Here is a 13347-nt window from a genome sequence, read left to right on the forward strand (position 1 = left end):
ATTCACTGCCTGAATAAATGGTTACTGGGTAGGTTAGGATACCAGAGAAACTCTTTGGGTCTGTGCATCTGCATCCACATGAGAGCCAGCATGGCTATACAGTCATACCTCAGTTTAAGTACACCTCGGTTTGAGTATTTTCAGTTTAAGTACTCCGCGGACCCGTCTGGAACGGTTTAATCCACTTTCCATTACTTTCAATGGGAAAGTTCGCTTCAGGTTAAGTACGCTTCAGGTTAAGTACAGACTTCCAGAACCCATTGTGTACTTAAACCGAGGTACCATTGTAATGCAGGGGTGGGGAACCCATGGGACGTTGGACTACAAATCCCATCTCCCCTGGCAACATGGCCAGGGATGATGGGAGTTGTAGTCCAACAACTACCTTGTAGTCCCCTGCCTTTCCATGATTTGGGAAATGATAGCGGGTACAGGGGTTGATAATGGTTATATGGTTAGAATGTCAGGCTAGGACCAGGGAGACCCGGGTTCAAATTCAGACATGAATTTGTGTCTTGGTCGGGTTGTTTTGAAGATTAAAAGGGAGGAGAGGCATGCATGCCACCTCAAGCTGCTTGGAGGAAGGGCAGAGTAAAAGTGAAACACTTAAATAAAAATACACGCAGATTGTTCAAGAGTCAAAATAGCCACACCCCAACGCAGCGTCTCTCCTCGAAGCAAAATAAGGTTGTTTGGAGCCTATGCAGCCAAGCAGTGTAGCACCAGGCAGCCACTCCAATTGGTGGGCAGTAAAAAGCCTCCGGATTGGCCAGATCTGGGAAAAATACAGATCTGGGAACCTCAGCCTGCTCTTCTATCCTTGGCCCCACCTATACATATATTAAGCACTATAAGCTGCCATGATTTCCCCCAAAGAATCCTGGGAGCTGTTGTTTGCCAACGGTGCTGAAAGTTGATAGGAGAGCCCAGATCATCCCACAGAGCTACAATTCACCGAGTTCCTTGGGAAGAGGGCTTGACTGTTTCCCATCACAGAACTACGATTCCCAGAGTGGTTCATCTGCCCGCCCTTGCGAAATATAACAAATCTGTCTTTAATGCTCCCTCAGTAATTTGGGAGGGCTCTTTTGCAAGCTGCATCTAAGAGCAACGCTGAATGTTACAGGACACAGTGAGAATTAGGCGCATGAGAGGGAGTGTCCAATTTGACCCAGTCTCTCTCTGTGTGTGTTGGATGGATTGGGTGCTAATCAAGTAGGCTTGAAGCTTGGTTGGAAGAATGGTTGTTTCAGTCCTGACAAAGTAGAACTGTAGTACTTTAGACTCCATTTTAGAACAATATCCTAAATATAAACACATAGACATGGACAGAACAAGCACGGCTTGTTATGGGTGCCCCATAATATTCCACAGTTGTAATAAATCAACCTTCTCATGTTTAATAGCTATACTTTGGAACTCCCTGCCTAGTGACACCAGGCAGGCACCATCGCCGAACTCCTTTTGGCTTCCCCTTTAAATGGTTTTGCTTAGGCAATACTTTTCAGACCTGTAGAAGTTGTGTGTGTTCTCTTGCCTTTTAGCTAGTGCTGATTTTAATCTTTTAATTACTTTAATACCTGTTGTTCACTGTTTCTTAGCAGATGATTTCAATGACTGAATATTGTTGAGAACCGCTTAGAGGGGTTTTCCCTTGCAGTATATTAAATGAAACTTTAAAAATTGTTAAATCTATCTTATCTGCAGGTAGAAAATTAGCGCATCAGGGATGCAGCTCACCTCCATCGCTCTGCCTGGACACTGAGGTCCAGCGCTGAGGGCCTTCTGGCGGTTCCCTCGCTGCGAGAAGCCGTTACAGGGAACCAGGCAGAGGGCCTTCTCAGTAGTGGCACCTGCCCTGTGGAATGCCCTTCCACCAGATGTCAAAGAGAAAAACAACTACCAGACTTTTAGAAGACATCTGAAGGCAGCCCTGTTTAGGGAAGCTTTTAATGTTTAAGAAATTAGTGTATTCTAATATTTCTGTCGGAAGCCGCCCAGAGTGGCTGGGGAAACCCAGCCAGATGGTCGGGGTATAAATAATAAATTATTATTATTATTAATTATTATTATTATTACTAGCTTACTACACCCAGGGAGGTTTTTACATTATTATTATTATTATTATTATTATTATTATTATTATTATTATTATTATATTTAGTGAGAGGGAACGTTTAAAAAGGAATCTGTCCACCTGCAATCCGAAGTTGAACTGTTCATCTGTCCAGACTCCAACCTCCCGGCAAGAGTAGTGATATGCCGTTGGGCTCCAGCTGCCGTCAACCCCAGGCTATCTTGGCCAATACCCAGGAATTATGGGAGTTGTAGTCGAACGTGCATCTGGTACCAATCCCTGACAACAGAGGAGGTTGTCCCTGTTGGCAAGCTTGTATTGCTAATCAGCTGTTGGGAAAAGCCAAACACACCTCTGTGTTCTCAGGAGGTTACCTGGAGTCATCAGCTCTTCAGGGGGCGGACTTTGACACGGGACAAAGGGCAGGTCCCATTTTTGGAAGTAGGGCAGAGAGTGTCTGGGGAGGCTGCCTCTGGCAGGATGGTGTGTTTGGGTGCTGCTGCTGCTGCTGTCTGTGCCTAAGTTCATGTTTGCGTTCTTATTTTCCGCATCCCCTTTAGACAGATGATTCTTCTTGTTCCTTTCCACACACACCCCAGTCTCCTCCTTTTATGCATCTCCTTTGCCCATCCTAAACAACACAAGAGGTCCATTTCAACAAAATAAGTACAGTAAGTAAGCAAGCAAGCAAGTAAGTAAGTACAGTGGTGCCTCGCTAGACGAATTTAATTCGTTCCACGGGTCTTTTCTTATAACGAAAAATTCGTCTAGCGAATCCCATAGGAATGCATTGGAAATTTTTTGAATTTTTTTTTGCCCATAGGAACGCATTAATTGAATTTCAATGCATTCCTATGGGAAACTGCGATTCACTAGACGAATTTTTCATAAAATGAATTTGTCTAGCGAGGCAACCTCCGCTCGAAAAATCCTTTCATTAAGTGGAAATTCCGTTAAGCAGGGCATTCGTTAAGTGAGGCACCACTGTAAGTAAGTAAGTAAATGAATGAATGAATGAATGAATAAATAAATAGTGGATTCCCAGCCTTTCAGTCTGTTCAAACTCTCTTCTTCCCACACAAAATAAAAAAAAAATCCTTCCAGTAGCACCTTAGAGACCAACTACCGGTAAGTTTGTTATTGGTATGAGCTTTCATGTGCATGCATACTTCTTCAGATACTTCTTCCCATACGTTAGTAAAATACAGATCCTTTTGCCACTGGACCTTGCTTTCCTCAATTTTCATTGGTCAGTTTTAACCCGTCTATGAATAAACCTCCACCCTAAACTGTAGCCCAGCTGGATTTCCTGTACCAGCAGAGAGAGTTGAATGAGATGATTTTGGAGGACTATTCCAGCTCTTTGATTCTGGCAGTACTCTCCCTATAATGAAAATGTTGATCTTCCATCTTTCCTCCCAAAGGATCCCAGGGTGGCAAACATATCTGTAATAAAAAATACAGTTAAAAACAAAACATTTTCAAGTGGTTAAAAACATATGAAAACAAGGAAACACAATAAATCATGTAACCTCAAGGACTGCCTCTCCCCATTTGAAGTGCCCTGGACCCTGTGATCATTCTCTGAGGCCCTTCTTGGTATGCATCCCCCAAAGGTGGCAACTTAAGAACAGGGCCTTTTCTGTGGTGGCTCCCCACTTGTGGAATGCTCTAGCCAAGGAGGCTTACCCCAGGTGCCTTCATTGTACATCTTTAGACACCAAGCGAAAACATTCCTCTTCAACCAGGCCTTGGGCTGATTAATATTCAATGTCCTTTTAAATGTCCTTTTTTTTGTCGACATGGGGAGTTGATTTGCTTTGTTTTTGTTTTTATTATATCTTTTGTGGGGTTTTTTTGTATTTTTATGCTGTGGACTGCCCCGAGACCTTCAGATATACAAATTTAATAAACAACAACAGCCAACCTTGTGTCTATATAGGCAAAGAAAGAATAGTTATGGCACCTGCCCAGTGTCAATCATCAGGGAGTTCCAAAGTACAGACGCTGCAACGCCAAAGGCAGAATAGACATTTCTTGGCTCTTTTAGGAGATTGAAATGATCTAATCGGCTTATGTTGGATAAGCTGATCATTTGGGGCAGGTGAGCAGAGAGATGACATGCTGGTGCTAGTGGGATTGATCAGTGTTTGCAACATCCTTGAAGAGGTGGAAAGATTGTACTGTATTAGAACCTGAGGCTGTTCAGAAATTGATCGGTCACAAAGCAAGGAAAGTATTACTTCATACAACACACGATCAAGGGCAATCATAACTGCAGGATTTCGGCTATGAAAATTGTTGTCAAGAGTTAAGTCATGGATGCTTTAGTTGAGATTTGTGCGTTGCAGGGGGTTGGACTAGATGACCCCTGGCGTCCCTCCCAGCTCTACAGTTCTATGATTCTATGATGGCAGAGTCAGTGTTGTGACAGAGACTCATGGAGGCAACATTTGTTTGGCAACCTTTAGGTCCGTAACAGTAAAAATGGTTCCTTCTTTTATTGCAGTACTTGGTGCAGCGATGGCTCAAGTGGCTTGAGGTTTGCAGGGGTTGCCAGCTTTTTTTAACCACCCCAGCTCCTGTGCCTTTAACAGCAGCTTAATTTGCAGAGGCTGGCTCAAAGTCGTGGGAGAAGGAAAGCTTCTTCCACTGGTTTTCTTCGTAAGACACTGAGGACACAGGAATAAGCCGGAGTGGGTGTCTTTGTGGCCATGTCACAACTTTATGCAAGACAGAAGGAAGGGCATTGTACAAAGTTTTGTTGTACTGTTAAAAGCTGTTAAAAGCGACAAGAGCAAGCCAGGAACTGGATTAAAGGTCCCTTCTGGACCATACATTTGAAGCACTATTATGCCTCTTTAAGCAGTCATGGCTTCCCCCAAAGAATAATGGGAAATGTAGTTCGTTAAAGATGCTGGGAGTTGTTAAGGAGACCCCTTATTCCTTTACCAGAGCTACAATTCCCAGAGCTCCATCTGAAGGCTTCACAATGGGTCAGTGTGACTTGCTGTTAAGCAGAAGGTTGGTGGTTCGAGCCCACCCAGGGGCAGAGCTGTGGGCAGGATTCCTGCATTGCCGGGGTTGGACTAAATGACCCTCGGGGTCCCTTCCAACTTTATAATTTTATGACTCAGGGAATCAAGGCCAGGTCAATATATTTTGACACCCAGGGCAGACCCCAAAATGGTGTTTTTGCCAGAAAAGAAGGGATGAGTTAAGATCTACATCAGGAACAAGGGAGAGTGGGGCAGAATAAAGATCTACATTGGGATCTGTTGCCGCTGAGGATCCAGCTGCCTCCCCTTGCCTCATGGGTGGGCTGTCCCTTCTGCAAACTGTAGCTCTGTGAGGGAAATTTGTTGTTGTTGTTGTTGTTTAGTTGTGTCCGACTCTTTGTGACCCCATGGACCATAGCACGCCAGGCACTCCTGTCTTCCACTGCCTCCCGCAGTTTGGTCAGACTCATGTTAGCAGCTTTGAGAACACTGTCCAACCATCTCGTCCTCTTTCGTCCCCTTTTCCTAGTGCCCTCCATCTTTCCCAACATTAGGGTCTTTTCCAGGGAGTCTTCTCATCTCACGAGGTGGCCAAAGTATGGAGCCTCAGCTTCAGGATCTGCCCTTCCAGTGAGCACTCAGGGCTGATTTCCTTCAGAATGGATAGGTTTGATCTTCTTGCAGTCTGTTATGTACTGAGCTGAATCCTAGAACAATAGGATTCAGAATCAGCGGGAGCTACCCAATCCAACTCCAGGTGGAAGTGAATCCGCAACCTGATTGGCCTGCTGGAGCAGCCAATCAGGCGGCTGGCAGAAGTGAATCTGCTACCTGATTGGCCTGTAGGAGCAGCCAATCAGGCTGCAGGCAGAAGTCAATCCATAATATAATTGGCCCACAGGTGTAGCCCTGAAGTAGCCAATCACGCAAGGCCCATTGTGTAAATAATGTATATAAGCAGATGGTTTGGGGAAAAGAGCCATTCGTCTTCTCTTCTCCTCCTTGATGACTATGAGCTGAATAAAGAGCATGAAATTCACTCTTGACTCCGAGTATATTTCACTGGCGACGAGGATGGGATCCTGCTGAGCTGACCGCCACCACGCACTGCACCGCAGCATCGCCACCTGCTGCACCGCTGCATCGCACCGTGCATCCAGGCTTCAGCTCCAGGACCCAAGGAACCCAGAATGGCAACCGACAGCAGCTTCTCGCCATTCAAACCAGCATCAGGAGACTGGGAAGGGTACGCCGCCCGTTTCAACTTCCTCCTGCAAGCGAAAGAAGTCACCAACGATGCCATGAAGAGGGCGACATTCTTCAGCGTCTGTGGAGAGGAGACGTTTGAAATCGCCCGGGCTCTCCTTGCACCTAGAGATGTCGCTACCGTCTCTTACAAAACAATAATGGAACGGCTGAAGGAGCACTTCTCACCACAGCCCTCGGTGGTAGCTTGCCGAAATGCCTTCTACGCAAAGCGGCAAGCCCCGGGGGAAACCATAACTGGGTTTGTGACCTCCCTCCGCCAAGCCGCCCGGTTATGCAACTTCTCAGAATTGGAGAACATGCTTCGTGACCGCCTCGTCGGTGGCCTGAGGGACGAGATGTTGCAACGACGCCTCTACGCCAAAAAAGACCTCACGTTCCAGATTGCCCTGGAGGAAGCCCTGGCAACCGAAGCCGCCGAGAGGTCAACGCAAGAGGCACGACCGGCCCCGCCATCCCAACCGAGGGTCTACCACGAAGACCTCACCGACGAATCCGAATCTGACAGGGAGGAAGTACACCGAGTACAGCGGCGCACTCAAGCAGCACACACACCACAGCAGCCTCGACGAGAAGGAGGGAACTGTGCAAGCTGCGGGGAGAACCACGAGAGGAGGACCTGTCGTTTCCGCAACGCAGAGTGCAGGCAGTGCAGAAAATTGGGACACATCGCCCGGGTGTGTCGGGCTCGACTCACCCGTCGACAAGCATCAGATGACCGACCCAGGAGCCCCAGGTCACACGGCACCATGCACCAAGGCAACTCGACGGAGATCACGGACTACCAGGTATTCCAGTTGCCCCATCCCAGCACAGAGAAAATTTATATAGAGGTACAGATAGAGGGAGCCCCATGCCGCATGGAGCTGGACACGGGTTCAACTCTATCCATAATCTCGGCCCGAACATTAAGGGAACTGTGCCCTAATGGGGGTCCCAAACTAAGGCCGGCCCCATTCACCCTCCGGGACTTCCAGAAACGTAAGGTCCCTACTATGGGGGTGGGGACCTTCAGGGTGCAATATCGAGGGCGAAAGCAACAATTGGACTTGCTGGTAGTTAAGGGCCCCTACGTTAGCTTACTGGGACTGGCATGGTTTGGACCTCTGGGGCTAGCCGTTACCGGGGTGAACCGCACTAGCTTACAAGTGGACGTGGATGCCATATGCAAAGAGTTTCCAGGGGTTTTCGATGGGGCATTGGGACGATATACAGGACCCCCCATTGCCCTACAGCTGGACCCCGCTGTACAACCCATCAGGCACAAGGCCCGCCGGGTCCCGTTCGCCCTGAAACCCCGCATAGACGAGGAATTGGACCGGCTCGTGGAGCAAGGAGTGCTGGAGCCGGTGCCCAACGCCCCCTGGGAAACTCCAATTGTCACACCCGTCAAGCCTAACGGTTCGGTCCGCATCTGTGCAGACTACAAATGCACCATAAACAAGGCTCTCACGGCCCATGCATACCCAGTGCCAGTGGTCAGCCATGTCCTCGCCACCCTGGCTGGGTCAAAAATCTTTGGCAAACTGGACTTGGCCCAAGCGTATCAACAGTTGCCTGTGGACGAAGCCACAGCAGAGGCTCAGACGATTGTGACGCACAGAGGGGCATTCAGAGTTAAGCGGCTGCAATTTGGCGTTAGCGTGGCACCAGGCATATTCCAGAATCTAATGGACTCTCTCCTTAAAGGGATTCCTGGCGTCACCCCCTTCTTCGATGATGTACTGATCGCCGGGCCCACACCAGAGGAATTTGAGGACCGCCTCCGCTCCGTCCTGCACCGTTTCCAGACGGCGGGCCTCAAGGTGAAGCGGGAAAAGTGTTTACTGGGAGTGCCGCAGGTGGACTTTCTGGGATTTAAGGTGGACGCAGAAGGGGTCCATCCAACCGGTGACAAGGTACGGGCCATTTGTGAGGCCCCAGCACCCAAGAGCAAGCCCGAACTTCAGTCATTCTTGGGACTATTGAACTTTTACCATGCCTTCCTTCCCCATAAGGCAGCGGTAGCGGAGCCCCTACACAGACTCCTAGATAAAAGGGCCCCTTGGGTGTGGGGCCAGCGACAAAGGGCCGCATTCCAGGCAGTCAAGGACTTGCTCGTCTCGAACTCGGTCTTAGCACACTTCGACGAGAGGCTGCCAGTGGTGCTGGCATGCGACGCCTCTCCCTATGGCATCGGCGCTGTCCTGGGACACCAACTCCCGGATGGAAGAGAGGTGCCGGTGGCATACTTCTCCCAGACGCTTGCTGCAGCCGAACGAAACTACTCACAGATTGACAAGGAGGGTCTGGCAATCGTGAAGGGCGTAAAAAAATTCCATGATTTCTTGTACGGGCGGCCCTTTACCATAGTGACTGACCACAAGCCGTTGCTTGGCCTGTTTGCCCCTGAGAAGCAGACCCCCCAAGTGTTGTCTCCACGTGTCCTCAGGTGGTCAATTTTCCTTGCCGGCTACCAGTATGCACTAATCCACCGCCCTGGGAAGGCGATGGGCCACGCAGACGCCCTCAGCAGGCTACCACTACCAGAAACAGGCCCCGACCCAGCGCCTGCGCAAGAGGTTATGACCCTGGAGCTGCTTCCCGACCGACCCATTCAGGCACAAGAAGTTGCGCACCATTCCACAAAAGATAGGGTCATCTCCCGGGTCCTGGACTGGGTGTGGCGAGGATGGCCCAGCAGCAGCCCCGGGCCAGAATTCGCTGGCTACACAAACCGCAAACATGAACTGTCGGCCCACAAGGGGTGCCTGTTATGGGGAAGCAGGGTCGTTGTTCCCCAGCCCCTCCGCAAAAGGGTCCTCACAGCCCTACACGAGACACACCCAGGGGTAGTGAGGATGAAGGCCCTTGCCAGGAGTTATGTGTGGTGGCCGGGGATTGACAGAGAGATAGAGGCCTGGGTCCAACACTGCCAGACCTGCCAAGAATCCCGCCCGGATCCCCCAAGGGCCCCAGTCCAGCCCTGGGAGTCCGCCCGACATCCATGGTCACGCTTGCACGTGGACTTCGCTGGCCCCTTCCAGGGAAAAACATTCTTCATAGTGGTGGATTCCTACACCAAATGGCTGGAGGTCGCACTGGTACCATCCACTTCTACGGTGGCAGCCATCCGGGTACTACGTAAGCTGTTTGCGACCCACGGGCTCCCTGACACCCTCGTCTCGGACAATGGAACCACATTCACGTCAGAGGAGTTCCAGACCTTCACAGCGCAGAACGCCATCCGCCACATCCGCTCAGCACCATTCCACCCTGCCACCAATGGCCAAGCGGAGCGCATGGTGCGGACCACCAAGGACAGCCTCCGCCGCATGACACAAGGGGACTGGGAATACCGCCTTGCCGCATTTCTTCTAGCACAGCACAGCACCCCAAGCACAACGACGGGCCGGAGCCCAGCTGAATTACTAATGGGCCGGCGCCTTGCAACTAGACTGGACCGACTTCACCCCGACAGAGCTCAGGATGAGGTAGTGGTGGGGAAAGGCAGGTACCCCCGGACATTTGTGGCCCAGGACCCAGTGTATGCAAAGAATTTTGGGGCAGGCCCAGCATGGGTACCCGCCACAGTCACCAAGGTGACCGGTCCCGTGTCGTACGAGGTACTAACGGAAGGGGGGCAATGTTGGCGCCGCCACTGCGACCAGCTACGGCGACGATTCCCAGGAGGAACCCGGGAGGAGAGCGGGACAGAGTGGTCCCAAGGGGACAGCAGGGCAGTGAGGCCTGTAGAGCGAGAGGGGTGGGCAGGGGAAGCAGAAGCAGTAGGCACAGAGGGGCGCCCCGAGGCTGGAAGGACACCGGAACCAGAGCTACAACCTAGTGGTTCAGTGGCGCCAGACCAGACAGCCCTGGCACAGCCAGCAGCCTCGGAACACGAGCCAGAACCAGAACCCCTGACCAAGGAACACCCCAGGCCACAACGCACATGGAGGCGGCCAGCAGACCTTGGGGACTACGAATGCAACTTCCCGGGCAGGACTGGAACTTAGAGGGGAGGGGTGTTATGTACTGAGCTGAATCCTAGAACAATAGGATTCAGAATCAGCGGGAGCTACCCAATCCAACTCCAGGTGGAAGTGAATCCGCAACCTGATTGGCCTGCTGGAGCAGCCAATCAGGCGGCTGGCAGAAGTGAATCTGCTACCTGATTGGCCTGTAGGAGCAGCCAATCAGGCTGCAGGCAGAAGTCAATCCATAATATAATTGGCCCACAGGTGTAGCCCTGAAGTAGCCAATCACGCAAGGCCCATTGTGTAAATAATGTATATAAGCAGATGGTTTGGGGAAAAGAGCCATTCGTCTTCTCTTCTCCTCCTTGATGACTATGAGCTGAATAAAGAGCATGAAATTCACTCTTGACTCCGAGTATATTTCACAGTCCATGGGACTCTCAAGAGTCTCCTCCAGCACCATAATTCAAAAAGCAAAAATGAGGGGAATAGGGTCCTAACATCTCTCTGCACCCTTAACAAACTACAGTTCCCCGGATTCTCTGGGGGAAGTCAGGACTGCTCCAAGTGCTATGACAACACTTGAAATATATGACGTGGACGTGGCCTGAGCGTGTGTCTGCGCGCATAGCTCAGTCGGTTGAGCGTGAGACTTTTTAATCTCAGGGTCAAGGGTTCGAGTTCCACGTTGGGGAAAAGAGGTTCCCTGCATTGCAGAGGGTTGGACTATGATAGATGACCCTTTTTTTGGGGGGGGGGTCCCTTCCAACTCTTAGATTCCTCTTGAAAAAAGGGTCCGGCTCCAGGAGGGTTAAGGCTGCGCAGCTGACCTAGAGTAACCCCCTCCGGCCGGCAGGGAAAGTGTTAATCTGCCATGCCCGGCAGTAACCCCGGGTGCCATTCACCTTGGAGTCTGCAGCAGGGCTGAAAGACCCAGCGCCTGGGTGGTTGGCAGCCGGGCCGGCCCTGATTGGCCAAGCAGGATCACCTCATGCTAAATCCGTGATTCACAATTCCACCCTCTCATTCCAAGCCAGGGAGGCGGGGAGGAGGGAAGAGGAGGAGGAGGAGGAGGGGCGGGGAAGAGGCTGGCGAGAAAAAGAGGAGGGAGGAGGAGGGAAGAGAGAGCTGGGTTTAAAAAAAAAGAGCTAGCAGTTCCCAGAGTTGTACTTTTTGCACAGCGAGGCTGCCAGACCAGGGCATTGTCTGCACGTTTCCCCCCAAGGTTTGGAAGGGGGTCAGGGGAGGGCTGCCTTGGGACCAGCCAGAAAGGATGGATTGCACTTTAGAAGGTACAACTTTCCTTTCCAGGTGTACGGAGGGGGCAGGCCAAGGAGTTTCCATCTGAATTAGGAACTTTCCAGATTTGGGTAAGGGTAAAGATGCCAAGGGAGGCGAAGGCGTAAAGATGCCAAGGGAGGCGAAGGCGTTTGAAACCATTTCGCCCTCCAAAGTTGTCAGCATTTTTGGAAACTTCCCTCCCCGTTTAACCCCTGAGAGTGAATGAAAACACATTTTTTTAAAAATGTTTTTAGGAAACAATTGTTTTCCTGCAATTGTTTGCAGGCTGGGCTATAAGATCTTTAAAAAAACCAACAACTGCAGGCTTTTTGCTAGATTTTAATCTGCTTTAGCATTTTACCTTTTCGTAGGTTTTAAAGTTGTGGTTTTCCCTTGGTTTTCTTGTTTCCATCATTTAGCAAACTGCTTTTAGGTTTTCCAGCATTGCATCAATTTTATGAAATAAATAAGAAATCAAACTTGCTTCTGCTTTTCAGAAGGGTGGAGAGCGGGACCAACCCTTTAATCTGAAGATGGGATGGGGCTCTCTGTGTGCTGTCACTCTCTGATAGCACTTATGTGGAGCATGTGCCTTAGTTTAGTGCTAGGTAGATTTGGATAACCGAGCCTTGCAAAATGGACTATTCTGTTGCACATAATTCTTCAGCCTTAGGATGCTCAGATCTGCAGAATGCTTGATTCCCATCCTGCATCTTTGCAGAACCTTCCTGGATTTTTATTTTGGAGCAGCGCTGAGCTGACTTTGTGTCCATCCACACTTTCACTTTATCCGCGTTTCAGTCGTGTACCAGTCAATTCCCCTGGGTCTGAGAGCTTTCCTTGTTGTTCTGCAGCTTTTCCTTGCCTAAACCCAATTTTACCCGCTTAACTGAAGCTTGGTAAAGCAACACCTCACTGTGGATTTTCCGTTTTAGCAAGGTACGATCAGGTTGTTGTTTTTTTGCAAAGCACAGCCGCTGAGCAATGAGAAAAGCTCCTGGTCCCAAGGGAATTACTCGATATGCAATGCATTCAACATATCGGTCAAGAAAAAGCATGGGCTCCTTTTGAGAGGTTTGCTGAAGTTCCTGAAATTAAATTTCAAGGGCAGTGCATTGAAGACAGATTGAAACAAGCACAGTTTCCTGAGGGCTGTCTTGTGTTGTGAGTTACTTTCATCAAGGTGTTGTGTGTGGCATAAAAAGCCGCATTATACCAGGCCAGGCTATTTGTCAACTCTGATGGGTTGCTCAATAAAGATGTTGACCCAGTGTGCAGCAGCAGCAGCAGGTGTGAAAAAGGCAAATTCCATGGTAGGGATCATTAGGAAATGTCCATGGTAGGGATCATTAGGAAATGAGTTTAAAACAAAACCACCAATATTGTACAAATCTATGACATGACAGCATTTGGAATATTGTGTGGATTTCTGATCGCCTCACCTCAAATGGGATATTGCGGAGCTGGAAAAGGTTCAGAAAAGCGCAAGCAAGATGGTCAGGGAGTGGAGCGACTCCCCTATGAAGGAAAAAAATGCAGCATTTGGGGCTTTTTAGTTCAGATAAAAGATGCCTAAGAAGTAATGTGATAGTTGGTGAAATTATACATGGCATTATTTTTCTTTCTTTCCACACAGTGCATAGTTAAACTGTGGAACTCCCTGCCACAGGAGGCAGTGAAGGCCACCAGCTTGGATGGCTTGCAAAGAGGATTAGACAAAATTCACGGGGGAGAATAAGGTTTTTGATGGCTACTAGCCATAATGGTT

The 13347-nt window shown here is 49.6% G+C and overlaps 1 protein-coding gene across 2 annotated transcripts in view; it reads left to right on the plus strand.

Moving 5' to 3' along the window:
* SREBF1 (sterol regulatory element binding transcription factor 1) overlaps positions 1-13347 on the plus strand; it is a 49093-nt gene that overhangs the window by 7374 nt on the left and 28372 nt on the right. Inside the window, exon 1 of one of the 2 annotated variants that reach the window (XM_060282439.1) lies at positions 11407-11590. The exons of the other annotated variant lie outside the window; for it this stretch is intronic. Coding sequence (XP_060138422.1) covers positions 11572-11590 — 19 coding nt within the window. The 5' untranslated portion in view covers positions 11407-11571. Of the gene's footprint in view, positions 1-11406; positions 11591-13347 lie in introns of those variants that run through there. 2 annotated transcript variants of the gene reach the window in all.

The sequence above is a fragment of the Zootoca vivipara genome, chromosome 14 (genome assembly GCF_963506605.1).
Source record: "Zootoca vivipara chromosome 14, rZooViv1.1, whole genome shotgun sequence".
NCBI classification, from domain to species: Eukaryota; Metazoa; Chordata; class Lepidosauria; order Squamata; family Lacertidae; genus Zootoca; species Zootoca vivipara.